The sequence below is a fragment of the Euprymna scolopes genome, chromosome 37, assembly GCF_053919585.1.
Source record: "Euprymna scolopes isolate OS-2025 chromosome 37, ASM5391958v1, whole genome shotgun sequence".
NCBI lineage: Eukaryota > Metazoa > Mollusca > Cephalopoda > Sepiida > Sepiolidae > Euprymna > Euprymna scolopes.
Window position 1 is genome coordinate 13978564 of NC_136518.1, and position 23483 is coordinate 14002046.

The 23483-nt window shown below is 29.9% G+C and overlaps 1 protein-coding gene across 10 annotated transcripts in view; it reads right to left on the minus strand.

Moving 5' to 3' along the window:
* Positions 1 to 3983: 3983 nt before the first annotated feature.
* Positions 3984 to 23483, minus strand: part of LOC145261095 (serine/threonine-protein kinase TAO1-like) — a 315191-nt gene continuing 295691 nt past the window's right edge. For all 10 annotated transcript variants that reach the window (XM_080119286.1, XM_080119289.1, XM_080119287.1 and 7 more), the window contains 7 exons: positions 21461 to 21595; positions 19262 to 19390; positions 18312 to 18509; positions 15231 to 15470; positions 12347 to 12559; positions 7402 to 7584; positions 3984 to 4471 (listed from right to left, as the gene is read on the minus strand). In XM_080119286.1, the coding sequence (XP_079975412.1) occupies positions 4226 to 4471; positions 7402 to 7584; positions 12347 to 12559; positions 15231 to 15470; positions 18312 to 18509; positions 19262 to 19390; positions 21461 to 21595 (1344 nt within the window). In that variant the 3' untranslated portion in view covers positions 3984 to 4225. The remainder of the gene's footprint in view (positions 4472 to 7401; positions 7585 to 12346; positions 12560 to 15230; positions 15471 to 18311; positions 18510 to 19261; positions 19391 to 21460; positions 21596 to 23483) is intronic.

Genomic DNA, 23483 nt, shown 5'->3' on the forward strand with positions numbered 1-23483 from the left:
AAAACCTGAAGACAACGAGTCAAGTACGATAACCATTAAACCAGTTTGCCACGATCTTTAAAGAGTGTTTTCAAACCTACTTATTCTTAACATAAAGAAGCTGTTATGTGAATGCGCAGTCGTGAAACAGTTGACAAACAGATGACCCACCCCACCCCCAATTTTTATCACTTAGCAACCCCTTTTTTCTGGATAAAAATCGATTAAAGTTTTCCACATGCCTGAATATTCTAGATACCAAATTTCAAGTATAGATCAAAAATTTGTTGAGTATATAGGTTGAGAGTTGTTCTTACACACACGCGCACACACATTCTCACTTTTATAGATAAGATACAGTCAGGTGTGAATATTTTTCTAGCATGGTAAAGGGAGCCCACATTCTTTACAATGTGTTTTATGCATTTGTTCCAATTCATGTTGCCTGTGAATGTTAAGCCGAAGAGTTTGAGTGATGTACTCTCAGCTCGAATGTTTTTATCAGAAACAATCACTAGCTGGAAAGATTCTTTATAATTGTTGACGGAAAAAAGATTTGTTGAATTTCACGAACAATAAAATAAAGCAAGGAAAATCACATCAACTAGATTTCAAAGCCGATTTTGTATGTTGTCAAGACAAAAACAGAACTCTGAAAGGCATTTCCCTGGAATGATTGTAAGCTGGAAGATAAGGAACACTATGTGAGTACTAAGGAGGTGATATACGACAAGAATTTGTTGACATTAAGTTTGAAGTTGTAATCAATAGGGAGGGAAGCAGTCCCATGGTGACGTGTTTTATAGGTGGGAAGCCTTTGGAAAGAAACTGCTCATGGAAATCCCACTTGATGCTAGACACATGGAAGGAGAAAAGTGGTAGCAGAGCTCTTGCTGGGAATGCCGTACAAGGAAGAGCCAAAGATTAGAGCTCAGTCGAGCATCTTTCACGACATAGTAGAGAGAGACTGGCAATGTCTCTTCTGTGAGAAAGGGGCTGTAGGAAGAAAATCACGTCAATTAAATTTCCAAACAGATTCTGTACTTTGTCAAGAACGGCACCTCCCAAATACGACAACAATATGTCATCCTCGAACATATCTGGCTCTTATGTAGGTAGAGTACTGCATATCAGGACTCATAAATGTTGGAATAGTAAAATGATCCGGTCATTTTTTGAGCAACCTTCGCAATGAACTGGATATATCTCTTTCATAATATAGCTGGTTTACCCATTCCAAGAATAAATAACCTCCAGACCATAGTGGAATGGGGCCACAAATGGATAGTAATATTTAATGCTAGTAAAACTAAGCTGCTCTCCTTTAACAATTACAAAACGCCTCTCCAACCGTCTATATCCATGACATAACACCCTACCTGAGAATTCTTCCTTCAAACTCCTTGACTTAACATTCACAGGCAAAATGAACAGGAACAAATACATCGAGGACATTGCAAAAGCTGCTGCAAAGAAGGTGGGTTCCCTCTATCAAACTAGAACACTAATCACACCTGAGAGTGTTTTTTGTACCTCTACAAGGCCACCTTTCGCCCTTCAGGACTCATAAATTTTGGAATAGTAAAATGGAATTAAAAAAAATGATCCAGTAGAAAAATAATTACAAGTAAAAATAAAATGAATCAAATTATAGTGTTTTATCCTATGTCTTAAAATCCAGGGGCAAGTAACTTTAATCAACCATTTTGATTTATCTCCCTTGCTTTTACATGTTAATCCATTATTGAAAAATAGAAAATGTTGGACTGATAGTATGTTTGATTTTTCTTTAAACTAATATATCTAGCACACCTACTGAATCTTTTTTTTTTTTTAATAATTTTTTGAATTTATACAGATTCCAACATAACACATGAATATGTAATACTGTTTTCACCTGAAATATATATTTTTTTTTAATTTCATATTGCAGAAGCAACTTTTTTTTAATTAAAATAAAAAAAGTTTAAAAAAAAAAAAAGTTAGTCTTTTTTTTAAATAAAATATGTAAAAAGAAAGTTATACAAGAAAAATGATTATAAATTTTTTCTCTTGAAACCCAACAAGGTATATTTTAATATTGGTAAATATTAATCTTTTTTCTTTTTTTTTTCTTCAAAAATTTAGTTAAAGAAAGAAAGAAAAAGAATCTGAATTTCCAAGTTTATTCCCCAATATATAAAACTTGTCCAATTTTTCTTTCTTTGCTTTTTTTTTTTTTCGTGTGGATTTGTCTTTAAGAATTTGTTTCTTGTCTAGAATTCTCCTTATATTAAAAAAAACAAAAAAAAAAAAAAGAAAACCTGTAGAATGTACATAGCCATGCTGAAATGAAAATATATTCCAAAAGTTATGTAAATTGATCAAGTAGTTTTATTTTTATAAAAAAAAAAAAAAAAAAAAAAAAAAAAATCGATTAATGGGAATTTGTAGACATTACAATAAATCGAGTAATCATGAATTATTGTTGAATTAGTTACTCCTGGGATACTCAAAAAATTTCATTTTCTTTATAAAAATAAAACTACTTGATCAAGTTAAATAATTTTTGGAATACAATATTTTCATTTCATCATAGGTACATACATCGTACATACTTTTCTTTATTTTTGTTTTTTTTTTAATATGGGGGAATTCTGAACAAGATCCGATTTTTTTATATTATATATATATATAATTTTTTTTTTTTAAGTTCTTTTTATATTTCAGACATTTTGTAGGTAAGAGTGCGTTTTTTCCTTTGTTTTTTTTCTTTTGTCTTTCAAAAGAACTGAAAAAACATTTTACAAGATATAAATCTAAGATCACACAGCAAAGAATCTCTAAACTGTATATTATAATTAATATTATTAATATTATTATTAATATTATGGCACCATACAGGCTTCATTTGTCCACATGAACAGTTGCCGCTTTTGAAGAGCAAATCCTTTTATACAAGTGTGTGTGCGTGCACATATATATCTATATATACATACACACACGTGTGTGTGTGTGTATAGGAAATGGTTAGAGTATAAAAGGATATAATAAGCAAAGAAATAAACTCATAAAAATATTCCATGCCTACGACTCAACAAATTGAGTCAAAATATCCGAGCGAACAAACTTTGTCATACGCCTATTTTGGTACTTGTACAGTTTAATCAAGAACATTAAAAAAAAAATGAAAATATCACAAAAAGGTTACATTGTACATATTTGTTTTGGACTGAAGATCTCAAAAAAAATTTTTTTTTTTACTTAATTTAATCGAGTAGTTTTTTTTTTTTTTTTTTTTTTGCAGCAGAAAAATGCGTATTTATTCCAGCTCGTTGAAGGAAGCCATCTTTGAATTTTTTGAATGGGGAGATAGTTTAAAGTGCTGACACTCCCTCCCATCTTTAATACTAGCTTTTCTTCCTAAAAACCAAACCTTTTGCTCGGTATCATAAATTGTTTTTTTTTTGCTGTAAAAAAAAAAAAAAAAAAAAAAATCTACTTGATGAAATTTAAGTAAAATTCCCCCCCCCCCCCGGAGAATTTCACTCCATAACACATATGTACAATATAACCTTCGATATTTTCCTTTTTTTAATGTCTTGATTAAACTGAACAAGTACCCCTATTTTTTTTTTTAAAACTAGTTTATTTAATTGCTTATCTCATTCCATACACTAACCATTTCAGTTTTATTGGCAACACACACGCAACCACATTATATCATCCGAGCAGCAAATTTTCTTCATACTTATTCGGTTAAAAAACAAAAATCCGTCGAGTGTTACCGTATGAGTGCTTCTCTACTTTCGAATGATGCCTTCACAACGGCTACAGTGTTAGCCAAAAGTACTGGGAGAGAAGAAACCACCAGCTAGTTCTTACTTAGGAGTACAGTAATAGGAGTACTCATACTGTAATACTTGCTGTGATCCTTGTTCATCACATTTAACCAAATTAAATATATATATATATATATATACACACACACACACACGCAATGTTTTCCTTCTGTTGTTTCCACATTTCTTTCTTTCATTGTCTCTTCCTTTCCATCCTTCTGTGCCGTCACACTGTATGAGTATTCATGTATAGGCATGAATGCATATTTGTCAATGTATGTGTGCGTGTGTATGTGTGTGTGTTGTATTGTGTTGTGTATGCGAGTGCCTGTCTGCTAGTCTCTCTGCGAGTGAACGCATGTCTGAGTGCGTGTAGTGCACGTCTGTATCGGTTTTGTGTGTCCAGAATTAGCGCTGACCCGTCATTATAACTGTGTGTGGGAGGTAAACGAACTTGTGCTACTGCTCGGTGTCAAGCTGATTACACTGCCCCGAATGCTCACGTCCTCGGCATGCATAGAGTCCTGTGAGGCCTCTTTTATCTCCAAGGCATTCAGACCAAGAGCAGTTGTCTCTAAATCAAACTCTTCAATTTCCTTGGCGTGCTGTTCCTGGAGTTGATGGACACGCTTAGACTCATCGGCTGAAAATTTGGCCAACTCCCCTTCCATCTAAAAAAAAAAAAAAAAAAAAAAAAGAAAAGAAAAATATAAGAATTTATTCACATCTTTGAAAACACTTTTTTGTAAGGTTAGTTTGAAAATTATAGAAAACCAAATAATGTTATAAAATATTTTAATGATTAAAATCATTTTGTTTACTGGGATTTTCTGTTCTAAGAAATCTATTGTTTTTTCTTCATTTTTCTAGTGGTATTATGAAGTCCATCATAGAGAAATGTTTTTTTACTATGACCTGCATGTTATATAAATACGTTAGATTATTAGATAGGCATTGTGTCAGATTAGATAAAGTTGAAAGAAATTCAGGAATAGATAATGGGAAAAAAACCAAAAAAAAAACCTACAATGATTTTTTCTTTAAAATTAAAGATAGGAAAATGGAGAAAAAAAAAATGAAGGTAAAGTTCAAAGAGAAATTCAGGAATATCGTACACTCGGCCAGAAGGATGATATAATGAACGCACACTACTCTTCACCCTGAAGGAGAAGTTAATACCTGTGAGCAGGATATAATGACAATATAGATAGTAGACTATCCTTCGCCAAACGAGAAGGTAATCCTGAGAGGATACTATACTACCCCACCCCATGAAGAGAAGGTAATAAAAAAGGCAAAAATATAGTCACCATCTTTAAAAACAACGAGAAATGTTTTTTTTTTTAGTTACCATAACTTCTGCATTCTGTTTCTGTTTGTCCATTCTACTTTTTCTTAGAAACTACTGGACTGATCTGGTTGAAGTTTTGTATGAACCATTATTATAAGGTGCAGCAAACTAAGTATTATGGTATCTGTTCGATGTACAGAAATTAATATGAACTAGTGGGATCTGTGGAAATTCCACAGCGGCATCTTTCATATATAATATGGGCATTCTGTGAACATTTTGCATGAATGGAGACCCCACGATATTGTAGCCCTTTTGTTAAAACTGTAAAAGTATATATCTAAATAATCGGATTAATGTACTGTCAGAATATATCTGGTTATTACAGTTTATTTCCAATATCCTTATAGGAGTCTGTGATATATTTCCATTGTATGGACACCTGGTGTGAACAGAAATGCCACTATATCATTTATACCATCTTTAGACAGAACAGATAGTACCCTTGGATTCTAGTCAAAAAATCAAGAAGGTATATTTTAGTTTCATGTACGGCCTAAAAGTGACATTTAAAAAAAAAAAAAATTTTCTTTCTCACATTCCAACTTTGGTGATCGGGAGATCCTATTTATTAAAAAGGAAGATAGGTGATAACACACTACAAACATTAAATTAGCATATATCTATATACTAATTAAATGTTCATAGTATGTTATCTTCTATCCACCTTTTTATTAGGTTGATGCAAAAAATTTTTTCGACATTCACTTCATGTCAAAAACAACATTATTTTTGCACCAACCTAATAAATAAAATGTCCCGATTGTTTAATTTTTAATCTGAGAACAATGAAATGAACATACGTTACAGTTACTACGATATTAATATATAGATTAATATTTAATGCAAAAATGAGTACATATTTGACTACATTCAATCAATTTGGTAAAATACATTTATTTTAAGTCAATGGGCTAAAATGTTGTTTCATAATTTTCTTGTTAAGAAAAAGAGGTTTCCAAACTTATTGTATTTTAAAAAAATCTTTTCATAAATTCATCAAATGACTATTTTTTTGACCAAATTTTTTATTCTAGCATATCATATTGATATGAAACTTAACATAAATTAAAGGTTGTCATGTTTTTTTTAGATATGGTTTAAGTAAAAAAAAATAATTTGTTCATGAGTAATTTCACTTTAAATAATTTAGATGACGGAAATAAGAATTTAATCCAAATAAAAGTATTTTTAGATTAATGTTGATAGAATAATTTGAAAAGGGGGAAAAAAAACAGAAATGGAACAGGACAAAGAAAAAAAAAAAAAATGGAACAGGTAAAAAAAAAAAAAATGGAACAGGACTAAAAAAAAAAATGGAACAGGACTACAAAAAAAAATGGAACAGGACTAAAAAAAAAAAAAAAATGGAACAGGACTAAAAAAAAAAAAATGGAACAGGACTAAAAAAAAAAAAAAATGGAACAGGACTAAAAAAAAAAAAAAATGGAACAGGACTTTTGTCCTGTTTCATTTTTTTTGACAAAAAAAAAAATGGAACAGGACAAAAAAAAACAATGGAACAGGACAAAAAAAAAAACAATGGAACAGGACAAAAAAAAAAAATGGAACAGGACAAAAAAAAAAAATGGAACAGGACAAAAAAAAAAAATGGAACACGACAAAAAAAAAAAAAAATGGAACATGACAAAAAAAAAAAATGGAACACGACAAAAAAAAAAAAAAAATGGAACACGACAAAAAAAAAAAAAATGGAACACGACAAAAAAAAAAAAAAATGGAACACGACAAAAAAAAAAAAAAATGGAACACGACAAAAAAAAAAAAAAATGGAACACGACAAAAAAAAAATGGAACAGGACAAAAAAAAAATGGAACAGGACAAAAAAAAAATGGAACAGGACAAAAAAAAATGGAACAGGACAAAAAAAAAATGGAACAGGACAAAAAAAAATGGAACAGGACAAAAAAGAGAAATGGAAAAAGGACAAAAAAAGAAATGGAAAAAGGACAAAAAAAGAAATGGAAAAAGGACAAAAAAAGAAATGGAAAAAGGACAAAAAAAGAAATGGAAAAAGGACAAAAAAAGAAATGGAAAAAGGACAAAAAAAAGAAATGGAAAAAGGACAAAAAAAAGAAATGGAACAGGACAAAAAAAAGAAATGGAACAGGACAAAAAAAAGAAATGGAATAGGACAAAAAAAAGAAATGGAACAGGACAAAAACTTTAAAAAACTTAACACAATGAAAAAAACTGGAAACAAAATTTTAACAGTAGTGTGTGCTTACCTTTTGTTCAAGAAGAGCTCTCCTGAGTGATACACGTTCTTCAAGCTGTTTACGCTCATGTAAATGTTGAGCCTCACTTTGCATTTTGATTTTGCTCTGATAAGCCATCAGCAGTTCGAGTTCTTGCGAGAGACGATGCTTCTGTTCTGAGGCCTCAGACAATTGAGTCTCATCAAGTCGAATCTGTTGCAAACAACAAAGATTTTGATTTTTAGTTGCAATGTACACATTTCAAACGAAAAGTTTTTTTCAAAAAGACCTTACATTTGAAGTCATCTTGTCTGATTTTGAATAAAACTTTCTCTCAAAATATTCCTCATTTTACATTGCTGTACTGTGTTATCTTTTATTATATAAATGACGGTTTTCTGTGTGTATATCTAAAACTTCAAAAATATGCAACAAATCCCTATAAAGTAGGTATTTTATTAAAAAATATTTTTAATCAGTGTAGCGCTTAAAAATATATCAAATTGAGAAAACAAAAAAATAAATTCTTTGAGGGTCAAATAACCATTTAATCATTTAATGTTATCAAAAATCAAACAATCTTTAGTGTTATCATATATGCAATGCTGAGTAGCTTAGCTAGTTAGAAATATAATAATGTACTTGTGCTGCAATTTACTTTTTAAATTGCTTAACACAGCCCAGACAAGACGATAGATTTAATCACTGAAAAATAAAATTCTACAAGAATAAAATCTCATTTTTTAAATAAGAGTTGTCTCCCTTATAATTTGCTTTTTCTGTATAAATTTTAAAATACATACAAATAACAAAAATCTAAAATGGCTTCAATGCTGTCAAGTTTTTATATATATATATATATATATATATATATATATATATATATATATATATACATACACACACACACACTAGCAGGCCACCCGGGGTCGCCTGGTTGTAAAATACGCATAATTATATTTTAATTCCTACAGAAACAGAAAAAAACTCAGGCTAAGATCGAAACCAAACTCTATAGACAGTGATAACCATTAGGCCGGCTTGAAATGATCTTTAAAGTGTTTTCAAATCTACTTATTTTTAACATAACGAATCTGTCATGTGAACCAGTCATGCATGCGCATTCATAAGCAAACAGATAAAAATTTGACGACCCCATGTACCAATTTTTCAATTTTGACTCCTTAGCAGCCCCCCCCCCCCAAATTGTAATCATTTATGGATAATTATAAAAACAATATATACAAAACGATTTAAGAATTTAGAGTGAGGGATCAGTTTCGAACAATTTAACATAAAACAAGCTATTTCAGAGACATTTAAGCATTTTAGACAAGTTAACCAAAAAAGTTTTTTTAATTTTTTTATCGAAGATAAATTCTGTGCATTTATTTTTTATCGAAGATAAATTCTGTGCATTTATTTTTTATCGAAGATAAATTCTGTGCATTTATTTTTTATCGAAGATAAATTCTGTGCATTTATTTTTTATCGAAGATAAATTCTGTGCATTTATTTTTTATCGAAGATAAATTCTGTGCATTTATTTTTTATCGAAGATAAATTCTGTGCATTTATTTTTTATCGAAGATAAATTCTGTGCATTTATTTTTTATCGAAGATAAATTCTGTGCATTTATTTTTTATCGAAGATAAATTCTGTGCATTTATTTTTTATCGAAGATAAATTCTGTGCATTTATTTTTTATCGAAGATAAATTCTGTGCATTTATTTTTTATCGAAGATAAATTCTGTGCATTTATTTTTTATCGAAGATAAATTCTGTGCATTTATTTTTTATCGAAGATAAATTCTGTGCATTTATTTTTTATCGAAGATAAATTCTGTGCATTTATTTTTTATCGAAGATAAATTCTGTGCATTTATTTTTTATCGAAGATAAATTCTGTGCATTTATTTTTTATCGAAGATAAATTCTGTGCATTTATTTTTTATCGAAGATAAATTCTGTGCATTTATTTTTTATCGAAGATAAATTCTGTGCATTTATTTTTTATCGAAGATAAATTCTGTGCATTTATTTTTTATCGAAGATAAATTCTGTGCATTTATTTTTTATCGAAGATAAATTCTGTGCATTTATTTTTTATCGAAGATAAATTCTGTGCATTTATTTTTTATCGAAGATAAATTCTGTGCATTTATTTTTTATCGAAGATAAATTCTGTGCATTTATTTTTTATCGAAGATAAATTCTGTGCATTTATTTTTTATCGAAGATAAATTCTGTGCATTTATTTTTTATCGAAGATAAATTCTGTGCATTTATTTTTTATCGAAGATAAATTCTGTGCATTTATTTTTTATCGAAGATAAATTCTGTGCATTTATTTTTTATCGAAGATAAATTCTGTGCATTTATTTTTTATCGAAGATAAATTCTGTGCATTTATTTTTTATCGAAGATAAATTCTGTGCATTTATTTTTTATCGAAGATAAATTCTGTGCATTTATTTTTTATCGAAGATAAATTCTGTGCATTTATTTTTATCGAAGATAAATTCTGTGCATGTATTTTTATCGAAGATAAATTCTGTGCATCTATTTTTTATCGAAGATAAATTCTGTGCATCTATTTTTTATCGAAGATAAATTCTGTGCATCTATTTTTTATCGAAGATAAATTCTGTGCATCTATTTTTTATCGAAGATAAATTCTGTGCATCTATTTTTTATCGAAGATAAATTCTGTGCATTTATTTTTTATCGAAGATAAATTCTGTGCATTTATTTTTTATCGAAGATAAATTCTGTGCATTTATTTTTTATCGAAGATAAATTCTGTGCATTTATTTTGTATCGAAGATAAATTCTGTGCATTTATTTTTTTACGGAAGATAAATTCTGTGCATTTATTTTTTATCGAAGATAAATTCTGTGCATTTATTTTTTATCGAAGATAAATTCTGTGCATTTATTTTTTATCGAAGATAAATTCTGTGCATTTATTTTTTATCGAAGATAAATTCTGTGCATTTATTTTTTATCGAAGATAAATTCTGTGCATTTATTTTTATGGAAGATAAATTGTGTTCATTTATTTTTTATCGAAGATAAATTCTGTGCATTTATTTTTTATCGAAGATAAATTCTGTGCATTTATTTTTATGGAAGATAAATTCTGTGCATTTATTTTTATGGAAGATAAATTCTGTGCATTTTTTTTTTTATGGGCAGGGGTCCATTATTTTAAATTACTATGTATGGTTTTATGACCCTGCCAGTCAGACTTTAGGTTAATGGTAAAATATTTAGTAACCAGCCCTAAAAAAATTAAAATGTCCAGAAAATGATTTAAAAAAATCATTTTATATTAAATTATATACAAAACTGACCTCCATTAAGTAAAAAAATAACTATTCTTTTTTTATTTTCTCAAGTTTCCAAAGTGTTTACATGTAAAAAAAAAAACAAAAAAAAAAAAACCAGTAAAATCTTTTTTTTTTTTTTTTTTTTTTTTGGTGGGGAGATTTAGCTACAGATATAAATCTACACATTTGCCATCATCATCATTATTACTAGCAGGACCTGTGGAAATTCCACAGGGGGACTGATTCATATATAATATATTGATCTTCGCATTCTGTAGATATTCAGCATAAATAGAGACACCCTAATATTATTGTAGCTTTTTTGTTAAAATTGCAAAAGTATAGTATCTGTTTTTTTTTTTTTTTTTGTTTTTTTTTTGGTAGGGAGATTTAGCTAAAGATGTAAATCTACAACACCACCACCACCACCACCATCATCATCATCATCATCATCATCGTGCGTGTCGTTTTTCTTTTTACAGAAAAAGGAAACCAATCTAATAACCAATCAAATCTTTATAATTAGGATAGAAAAGTATGAAATAACAATATTTTTTTATTGTTAACATGGGGCAGAACTTTTTTTAAGTATTCTCTTCCTACACATTTTTTTTTGTATACCAATAATTGACTATTTTCAATTGTTTATGAAAAAAAATTAAATAGCATTTTGCATACCAATAATTGACTATTTTCAATTGTTTATGAAAAAAAATTAAATAGCATTTTGCATACCAATAATTGACTATTTTCAATTGTTTATGAAAAAAAATTAAATAGCATTTTGCATACTAATAATTGACTATTTTCAATTGTTTATGAAAAAAAATTAAATAGCATTTTGCATACCAATAATTGACTATTTTCAATTGTTTATGAAAAAAAATTAAATAGCATTTTTCATACTAATGACAAACTAATAAAAATCAACTTTGTTTTAAACTCAAATAAAATCTTCAGTTGTTTCACAATTCTTAATTACAAAGAAAACATTTAAGAAAAAAATATTTATAAAGATTTATTCGTGCAATATATGTGCTACCCCTTAAGCACATCCTTTCGTTTGCAAAATTGTCAGAATTACAGATTTTACAATAATTTGAAAATTAAAAAAAGTAATAAAACTAATTAAATCTTTACAAACTTTAAAAGAATCGAAATAGAAAAGAAAGGCTAATTGTATCGAAATCAAGAAAAAGTTTGGAATGGTTCCATCATTTTAAACTATACACGTCAAGCGTTTAACAACCTTTGACCTTTAAATATTTATTTATCATGTTTGGTTTGATTGTTTTGTTTTATGGCATATCAACCCCCTTCTAGTTATTTAATGCTGAATCCGGTCATTTTTGAAAATCTTTTATGCTTCAAGTTTTTTATATTTTCAAATATTTATTCATCATGTTTGGTTTGGTTGTTTTGTAAAGAAAAACTTTTTAGTTTTTTTTACTTTGCAGAACATGACTGAGTTTTCCAAAGAGAAAAAAAAAACAGCAACATAAATGTTTGGTACATTTTAGGTTAGGAAACCAATATCTTCAGACAGCCTGGTCTGGTAGCACAAATATTATGATTTAGAGAAAGTAGATGTGGAGGAGGGATAAATGAGAATTTAAAAAAAAAAAAAATTTGTATGCTTACATTTTGCTGTTGCAGCATTTCGGCAATGCTCTGTTCATACTGCTCGCCAAGGATGGCCAGTTTGCGGCGCTGTTCCTCCTTCAGTTTTTTCACAACTGCTTTTTGCTCATTCTTTGGAACATTCTGAAGAATATGTTCTTTCAATGCTTTGTACTGTTTTTCCTGCGTTTTCACAGCTTCTCGGAATTGTTTTCGAATCTGCAGTTCTTTTTGCTGAAATTAGTTTCACATGACAAGCGTGAAAGACAATTCGCATACATCAGACGAGAAATTAAAAACAAGAGTAAGGAATAAAAAATAAAAAAGAGGAATGAACTATAACCCCTTTTTCACTGAATTTATGTCATATAAAGTCAGTTTTTATCAGAAACAAAATAAATGCAGAGTTTAGAGTGCAGAAAGACGAATAAAAGTCTTGGTGGGGAAGGGGTACTTGTGCAGTTTACAGACTGTGTCTAGCATTACTTAGAAAGCCATTCTTAACATGGGGAGGGAAGGGATATTTAACTATTCTGTATTTTTACCTAACAATTTAATAAACAAAAGATATTGTAAAGAAAAAGAAAATGAAAAAAAAAACAAGAATGTTGAAAGAATAGATAACAGTTTACTGCTTGTGCAGTATAATAGCATTTCAGGTAAAAAAAAAAAAAAAAAAAAAAACTATCACATGCTTATGTGTCCTGTAGAAATTAGTAAAAAAAAAAAAAAAAAAAAATCCAAAAATTATGATCAAGTAGAAATTACAAGAAAAAATAAAATTATTGCGTTTTATTGTATTTGTTATCGTCTTATCGCATTAATTTTATCGTATAAGTTGTGCTACTATTTCAATTGTGACAAACTGACTTATCTCCCTTGATTTCCTTAAAATCCACCATTGAAAAAAATAGAAAATGTCGAGCCGCTAGTGTCTATGATTTTTTTTTGTTTGAAAAATAGATTTAGCATATCTTCTACTGGATCATTTTTGTAACTTTTAAAATTTATACTAATCTCAACATAACATGTAATAATGTTGTTACCTGAAATTCATTTGAAGTTTGATTATATTACACAAACATAAAAAAATATTTTCGGTTAGTAAATGTAGAACAATTCAGTTTATGGTTTAAACCAAGGAAAATATGAGAAAAAGGTGGTAAAAATGAGCTGTCCAGCGATAAATTAGTTTGCAATTCAATTTCTAGAAGCCGTCAAACACATGCCAACATGTAAAATGCGCGCAAAACTAATTACGATGATTTCAAAAGTTTTCACAAATTTGATAACGAAAGAAATCACAAATCTTTCTTTTAGGCAGGATCCCAAAAAAGTGTTTCCAATACATCCCCCATTGTCAAACAAGCCCAAACAACTGTCCCATGACCGCAATATTGCATCCCTGTGCTTGTTTTAAAAGTGCTTTAATGAAATGTGCTGTGATGAATTTATAACACTTGTACCACCTTGACATAAAGATACACAACAAATCTAACAGCGAAATTCCACCCTTTCATTTCAGAAGTCCTTAGTAGTTTTCTTTTTCTTTCTTTCTATGGAATGCTAGACTTTGGAATTCTCTCCTGACGACAAACATGTAGAACTTTAAATGTAATGTGAACAGACATCTTGCTCATTTTCTCACAGTCCCTTGTACATATGATTCCAAATAATACCCCATTACACCAATGTGCAACATACCTTGTTTAAGGTGTACAAAACTTGTTCTTAAAAATATATAAAGAAAGGCTTAGATCTGATGACCCCCAGAGGAATATTAAATCTGGACAGTATAGAGAAATGTGTTCAGAAGAGTAGACTTCAATGGTATGGCTATGTTGAAAGAATTGGTAAGAGACTTGGATCAGTAGGTGTAGAACAGTTCAGAGCATTTTGTAATTTTGTTTGTTGTTCCATTATACGGCTTCTTTTTATTTTCTCGTGTCTCTTGCCCATTTTCAATTCTTGAAAATGTCTGAAATCATATTCGGTTTTACGTTCATTTTACATGCTGGCATCTATTGGATAGCTTTTAGAATTCAACTTTCTTGAATGTAGAGCCATTTTTGTAAAAAAAAAAATAAAAAAAAAAATTTTTTAGTTGTCTCGAGCAAGCATCAACAATTTTTCCATCAGTAAGTATAGAAAAGAGTTCAGTCCATAGGAGAAAGCCAAAGAAAACATGAGTGTGTGTGTGTGGGTGGGGGGAGGGGTAAAAAAAAAAAAAAAATGAACTGGAGAGAAAGACAAACAAAACCTTGTCCAGAGATAAAATAGTTTGGAAGTCCGTCGCAATATTTTTTTTCATATGGCGGGGGTATGACCACAAAGATTTGGACGATTACATCTATAATCATGCGTAATAAGAACAAAACAATCAGATGCCAGAATTGTTTTATAAAATATTCCAAATCTCTTTGAATTCTTCAGTGACAACTTTCCATCTTGACACGAGAAGACAACTACATTTTGCTAATCCTGACTGGATTAAATTCTTCACTTGGAAAAATCTGACTAGATTTATGCTCCCATTATTTTTTTTATGACAAGAATGGCTCTACACTTAACCATTTTATAAAATATGCTGAATCTCTTAATTCTTCAGTGACATGAGTAGATCACTGCGCTCTGATAATTCTGACTGGATTAATCCTTGACCTGCGAAAGCTAAATTTATGCTCCCAATTTTTTTTGCTCGAGACAACTAAAATTTTTTTTTTTTTTTTTACAAAAATGGTCCTACATTCAAGAAAGTTGAATTCTAAAAGCTATCCAATAGATGCCAGCATGTAAAATGAACGTAAAACCGAATATGATTTCAGACATTTTCAAGAATTGAAAATGGGCAAGAGACACGAGAAAATAAAAAGAAAGCTGTTAGCAGCTAACTCATCCATCTTACCCGTAAACTCCGTGGTTGCTGTTTTACTTCAGAAGCGTGCTTCTTGCGTAGCTCCTGCTCCGCTCGAGTGCTGTATTCTGTCTGATTGGTCAATTCTGTCATATGTTGCTTCTTCATGTGTTCCTCACGTAGCTTTTGCAAACTGGTCAAATGGCGATATTCGATTTCCTGCGTAGATTCATGATGACGTAAAAGCATACGATGCTCATATTCTAAGTGGGCTTGACGCTTACTCAACTCCTGCAAAAGACCAAGTGGAAAACATATTATAATGTAAGAAAAGAGAATCTTAAATATAAAGTTATCTCGTCTGATTTTCAAAGTTTTGCTTCTAACTAGCCAATTTTTATTTATCGTTGGACAGTGTTATTGGCAATGCACTTTAAAAATTGCTTATCTTGTGGAGACAACTGCTAATATGAAACACTTAAATCTATATAATTATAAAACTCTGGACTGTCCGGTCATCCTTGCTTGCTTGCATAAATATTGTCCATCGGAAACACTATTGTCATGGAAACCAGCTTGTATTTAATAAAATTCACACACCTTTCCACAGTCTGACCATATTGAATACAAATAAACTTTGGTCTTTGCCTAACTTGTAAACCTAGTTTCATGATTGAAACTAGGTTTTGTTAGGTTTCGATTCTAACTGATGGTACTTATTTTTTATTTATTTATTTTTTTTTTAAATCATAACTATACATTGGGTACAATATAATATGAAATAATAGACTCTATAATAATAAATATGAAATCTGCGTAAATGAAAATATACTTAAGTGTATTTTATGACTGGGCAATGCTGAGTGCCCCTGCTAATAAGGATTTAAAAAATAAATAAAAACAGCAAAGTTCCACTTATTTTTGTCCAGAATTCCATATTAAAAAAATGAAAAAGAAAAATCTATTTGTATGTACCTGTGATAAAACAAAAATATATTTAAAAAATCATAAATTACTCAAGTAGTTTTATTTTAAAATAAGAAAATCAAATTTTATGAGCATCCAAAGAATGACTATCTCACCCGCCATTTTGAAAACAATAAAACAAAGGGGGAGATAACTCAATTCATACTTACTAGATTTGTGTTGTAATGCTCCATTAATCGCTTAAAAATAATTTTCTTTATAAAAATAGAATTTACATGACTTTTGGAATGAAATTTTATATGACTTTTGGAATATCTCCGTTTTGTCATGGATATGTACATTATACAGATTTTTCTTTATTTTTGTTTTTAAATATAGGGGTAATTCTGGACAAGCACCATAAATTTTCCTTTTCACTTGCAATTCAAAAATTTACATTGCAGCTCGCTGAAATCCAAGTCAGTCTCTCTAAATAAAGGAACATTTGAACAAAATTGCTAAATATTTGTCCCAAAAATAAAATATTGTAAAACAGAATATAAATAAACAAAATAGTTAATTAATAAAATAGCCTTTTCAAAAACAATATGCAAATCAGTTAACCTTGTGAATGACATTACATAAGCAATAAATAAAAAATAAAGTGCATCTATTGTGTAAAATTGAATCAACTTTAACTTGGGTGTTTTAACTTTACTGCACATGTGAGGAATAAGCTCAAATTTTCAAATTTATTTAAAATAAATAAAAATTATTTCTTTCGTGAGACGTCTTTATTTTCAACATGTTGCGATCTTGAGTTGAAAAAGAATGTTTAAATAAGTGAAAAGGCAAACAGATTTCTTTCTTTACAGTCACATAAAAAATTAAAAATTTGTATTTAACAAAAATATTGGTCATAAGAAAGGCATAAATCATGTTGACACACCGGTTCTTGTTAAATCACCAAAGTTAAGCAATGTTGAGTCTTGTTAATACCAGATAGGTGACCATTTGAGAATACCAGGCGCTGTATGTAGAATGTCAATACCTTCCTACAAGAACTGCAAAAACGTCAGGTCATCATCTCCCCTAACCGGGATATACATGTGACTGAGGAGTGCTTGTAAATTTGATATTCTCTAGAAACTTCCTCTTTTAGAGGAAACTGCTTCAACTTGCCTTAAGTGAATACCGTTTCGTATCATAAATTTACAGTGAAATGTAATTAAATGATTATTCGGAGTTGTGAACTTTACAATGCAATAGAGAGTTGGCAAAACCAGCTTACTTTTACTCGTTTTAAAATTCAGCCTGGAATGTTGAGCCGGCTCCATCTAGAGAATTTGCCGCATCCCAAACAAATGATGATACCAAAGTAGCAGATACAAGAGTTAGCCAATCACGGTTCCAACAGCAAACCTCATAGAGGTGAAGGCCCAGTATCAGCTTGGTATCATGATTCATTGTTCTAAGCCAGGTTTATAGCTGGCTTTCACCATTTTTTTCCAATCCTGAGGAGGGGTTAGTTCAATAACTTTGTGGATGAAATTATCTTAATAACGATGAAGAACGTGACCAAACCAGTGAAGACGTCTCGAGAGAAGAGCTTGATGCAAAGAGGATATTATTGCAGCAAGAACGATCGACAGCATTTGAGATGATCTGCTACCAATAAATACGAAGGATGAACTACAAACAGTAATGATCGAACACCAAGTTTTCATAGGTTGCTTGCTCTCATCGACCAGGTTTCACAGCCATACAATAAAATGGTACAGATGAGTTTGATTTTAACATCATAAAGCTATAAACCTTATAAAAGCGTATTCAAGTCTAATGTAAACAAGTTCTTGATGAGCCGTCCCCTTAAGTAATCCCATTTACCAAATTTGCACTATTAATGATTACTACAATATTATCCCATTGACTATTGGTACACCCATTAACCCTTATCCTCGAGTGGCCTCTAAGCCTTGATAAGAGGTAACTCCTATGTAAAAAAAAAAAAAAAAAAAAGCTGCAAAAATCTTTTCTTTGGAACCTTTTGAAATAAGTACTTCACTATAGCAAGTCTTACAGATAATTTAGTATTATACTATTAAATAAGCAGAAGCTATTAATATGTTAGGGTGTGTGGAAAAAATTTCTTGCATTTATTCATTCAGAAGAATGATATAAAAAATTTTTTTTTTTTAAATATAAATAAAAAGGGGTCATCCAAACCTCCTTGAGAAGATCATGTTGGAGCATATGAGTAAGCAGAACCCTTCGTCTCCGAAACATACGAATTTCAAAATCTCTCGAGCTCCTATGCTTCCGATCCAACTTATCTTCTTCCTCTTTCTGTTTTTGTTGCAGGGATTCTTTCTGCGAACGGATGCTTTCTTCACGGACCTTCTTCGGAGTGCTATTATCCATATCCTGAAGATAAAGAACAAAAACAAAGTAAACACAAGATCGATTTTTTACTCTTTGTTCTTCTAACCTAAATTCACAAAATCAGTCATTTTTTTTCTGTTACTCCTGGACAACATCAGAAAATTACAATATAAAAAGAATTCATGGATTGTGATTATCACACACACACACACACACACACACACACACACAAAATGTCCTTCCTGGATTACCACCTTGTCGCGATGAAGGAGCTAGAGTGTTTCAATGATCCCTAGAGCTATGTTGGTGGGAGCGAAAGCTCCTGGTAGGGCCACCCTTGCCAGAAAGGCCGACAGATAGAAACCAGACGAAGAGTGATCCCTGGTGCTCCAGGTTGGGGGTTGAACATAGGGCTAACAACCCTTTCTCGTAAAATAAATGTTATGGAAACGGCAACAAAGAGAACCCCTACTTCAGCATGGTGGTGATGGGGGGGGGGGGGTCCTGAGTCAAGTGAAACTCGTATGAATGCTAGTGGCAAAAGCTGAGAGGATGTTAATAGCAGGATGAGGAAGGACCTTAACACCACTAAAACCAAGATCAGACTAGGACATTGAAAGGGAGAAGAAAGCTATACAGCATTCTTGGGGTTCACTGGCTAGGCTGACTCAGGATAGTTGGAGGGGATTTGTTGCTGCCCAACACACCACTGGGTGTAATGCTTGATGATGATGATGATGATGATGATGACGCACACACAAAAGGGAAAGTTTGCTGTTAATCTGTGCATTCACCTTTTTCATTTGTTCTTTGTTTAATTTGTACTCCTTCCTTTGCTGGGCGGTGAAATTCTTCATCTCTTCTTCCTGCGTTTGTTGAATGTTTTTCATTAACTTCTTCTCTTGGTTTGTATCATTTCGTTGCTGAAATTGGTAAAAAAAAAAAAAAAGTCTTACAAAAACTAACTTTTAGGTAAAAAAAAAACCCCAAAAAACAACAAAACAAATGACAACAGTCATTAATACATTTTCTTTTTGCTTTTTTTTCTTCTTCAAACCTGAAAGCAGGCAGAAAGTAGATTTAAAATCAATTAGCGTCATGTTTTGGTTGTTAAAGCTGATAAACACGAAAAAACAAAAATGTAAAAAAATATAAACAGATAATGGAGTAACAGTAATGGAGTGGTTTTAATTAAAATATACAAAAAAAACAATGCAAGTTTTCAATCTTTTAATACAGACACTTCATTACATCTTTGAAAAGATTATTATGCAAGTCTACTTTAAAAATGGCTGGATCATTCAATTCTTGTCTAGAATTCCCCCATATTATAATTAAAAAAAAAAAGAAAAAATTAAAAATCCTTACACGCGATAAAAAAAATAAAAAAAATCATATTCTAAAAATCACATTTATCACAATTTATCAAGCAGTTTTATTTTTAAATAAGAAAATCAAGGCAGAGTGACTGCCATATCATAATAAAATATCATGAAACAAAAGAAATAACTCCACAATAATTCAAATTTACTAGATTTATGTTGTAATGCCTACAAATTCTGATTAATCATTTAAAAAATTTCTTTTATAAAAATAAAACTACTTGATCAATTTAGATAATTTTTGGAATATGATATTTTAGTTTCATCACGGGTACGTACATCATACAGATTTTTCTTTATTTTTGTTAATGTAGGAGGGGATTCTGAATGAGAACCCAGATTCCTCCCAAGTTTAAAGACATAATCAACCGAACTTAAAGAATGAAAACATTTTGAAGGTCTACATCATTTTAGTTATCTCTAGAAAGAATGATGAAAGGATGCAGAAAAATAAAGTTTCGGTTGATGTAATCTTCAGGCATATCTTGTCAAACTCCGGAATGTTTATGTTGAACTTGGACAGAACCCATTATTTATTTCACAGGGTATCCAAGGACCCATGGCGCAGTGGTTAGAGCATTTGGAAAAATCAATTGTAAAAAGTAATATTCTCCTGAAGGTTGAAAGTTCAATCTTCAGTGTGGGCAACCGAAAAATACAATTGCAAATTACTTAGGACCTCTATCCAAGCATCGAAGAACATACTACCCCCGTGAAGTAAATAAAGGTTTCTGCTCGAAATTCCGTCCGAATTCCAGAGTTAGACAGAAACATTCTCAAGTTCAACAAGATACATCTGAAGAAACATTGTGAAAATCACACTCAAGATGAGAACACAGAGGAGATAAGATGATACCATATGTTTTTGAATCTGCAAATCAATAATTTAGCTAAACAAAGTAATTAGCTGTGTGCAAAATGACATTGCAGTAAGGAAAAAGGAAAAGACTGGGCAGAGAGAACACTTTAGAGAAGATGATCACATTAAAGACGTGAGTGATGTCATGGACATAACGAGAAGTTATGCATGGCAGGAGAGTAAGGAAATAAATGTCATTGTTACAAAAAATTAAAATAAAAATTTTAAATGAGACAATAATAACTCGTCTCATTTTAAATTTTTATTTTAATCTTTTGTAACAATGACATTTATTTCCTTACTCTCCTGCCATGCATAACTTCTCGTTATGTCCATGACATCACTCACGTCTCTAATGTGATCATCTTCTCTAAAGTGTTCTCTCTGCCCAGTCTTTTCCTTTTTCCTTACTGCAATGTCATTTTGCACACAGCTAATTACTTTGTTCCTCGCAACATACTTTGCTACAAGGTGTTGGGGCTATGCATGCATAATGTTACACTTATCCTTGAGTGACTCTTAGCCTTGATAAATAGTGACACAACAATAAAAGAATGAACGAATTCTGTAGAGAAAGCATTTGATGATGATGTGTTATGATAAGATTATGCCAAGAATCACAGTTAGCTTTTTTTTTTTAACGTTTCTAAAATGTTTTGTTTTATGAATCAATCATTGTTTTGGGAGGATGAGAAATGATTCTAATGAAATATTAAAAAAACAAAAAAACAAAACAAAAACAAAGTGTTTACCCGTTTCTCTAATTCCTGAGTATGTTTTAGAGCAAGTCGTTCAAGTTCTTTAGAAAATCCAGCCTTAACTGAATCATACTCTTTGTCTAACCTCATCTTGTGCTCATCCATTTCAGTGTTGAACTTGCTCTCCATCTACAAAACAAAAAATGAGGAAATAGATTTTTATTTATTGATTTTATTTTGTGTGGTTGCAGGAGTAAAAAAAAAAACAGAAAGGAAAGAGAAAGAAAAAAAACAGAAAGGAAGGGAGAAAGAGAAAGAAAAAAAACAGAAAGGAAGGGAGAAAGAGAAAGAAAAAAAATGGAAAGGAAGGGAGAAGAAAGGAAAGGCAAAAAAGAAAGGAAAGGCAAAAAAGAAAGGAAAGGCAAAAAAGAAAGGAAAGGCAAAAAAGAAAGGAAAGGCAAAAAAGAAAGGAAAGGCAAAAAAGAAAGGAAAGGCAAAAAAGAAAGGAAAGGCAAAAAAGAAAGGAAAGGCAAAAAAGAAAGGAAAGGCAAAAAAGAAAGGAAAGGCAAAAAAGAAAGGAAAGGCAAAAAAGAAAGGAAAGGCAAAAAAGAAAGGAAAGGCAAAAAAGAAAGGAAAGGCAAAAAGAAAGGAAAGGCAAAAAGAAAGGAAAGGAAAAAAGAAAGGAAAGGAAAAAAGAAAGGAAAAAAGAAAGGAAAGGAAAAAAGAAAGGAAAGGAAAAAAGAAAGGAAAGGAAAATAATAACTCAATTGAATTTGTGATATTTTTCATCAACTATCATGTTTTTATATAATTCTTTCGGTTGATTAATAAGAAATAAATTATCTTTAATGATTAACATTTAAAAAAAAAATGAAATGCGACAAACTTCACTTTTGTTTGTATATCATATATTAACACAACTTTTAAAATTACACATTAAATAATATGTAATTTTTTCTCTCATATTCATGGAGATTTTTAAACACAAACCTTATCGTTTAGCAGATGGGATAGCTTACAAAGGAATTGTCCTTGTCACATGACCATTTTTATCAATGCTTAAACATTGAAAGAGAATATCTAACTTGATGACACAGCCACTGAATGAATAGATAATATTTGCTTCGTCAAAATATAATATTAAGTCAAGAAGAATATGACGTAATGAGACATATATTGAAGAAAACCATTCATAAGGAAAAATCAGAAGATACATTTTTTTCTTTTTATTGGTTTTTCTCTCCATGACATTTATGAAGATCTGAAAAGGTTAACAATTTCTGCCATTTTAACTGTTCAACAAATTTTCAAAGGTCAAATGCTCAGGTCATAAGATCGCAGCAAAGACAAACAAATGCAATTTTCTATCAAAATCTGCATCAATGACCAAAGTTTGATTTATTGATTTTATTTTTCTTTAGAATTTTAGAAAGTTTGATTTATTGATTTTATTTTTCTTTAGAATTTTACAAAGTTTGATTTATTGATTTTATTTTTCTATAAAATTTTACAAAGTTTGATTTATTGATTTTATTTTTCTATAAAATTTTACAAAGTTTGATTTATTGATTTTATTTTTCTTTAGAATTTTACAAAGTTTGATTTATTGATTTTATTTTTCTTTAGAATTTTACAAAGTTTGATTTATTGATTTTATTTTTCTTTAGAATTTTACAAAGTTTGATTTATTGATTTTATTTTTCTTTAAAATTTTACAAAGTTTGATTTATTGATTTTATTTTTCTATAAAATTTTACAAAGTTTGATTTATTGATTTTATTTTTCTATAAAATTTTACAAAGTTTGATTTATTGATTTTATTTTTCTATAAAATTTTACAAAGTTTGATTTATTGATTTTATTTTTCTTTAAAATTTTACAAAGTTTGATTTATTGATTTTATTTTTCTATAAAATTTTACAAAGTTTGATTTATTGATTTTATTTTTTTATACAATTTTACAAAGTTTGATTTATTGATTTTATTTTTTTTTTTAAATTTTACAAAGTTTGATTTATTAATTTTATTTTTCTATAAAATTTTACAAAGTTTGATTTATTGATTTTATTTTTTTTTT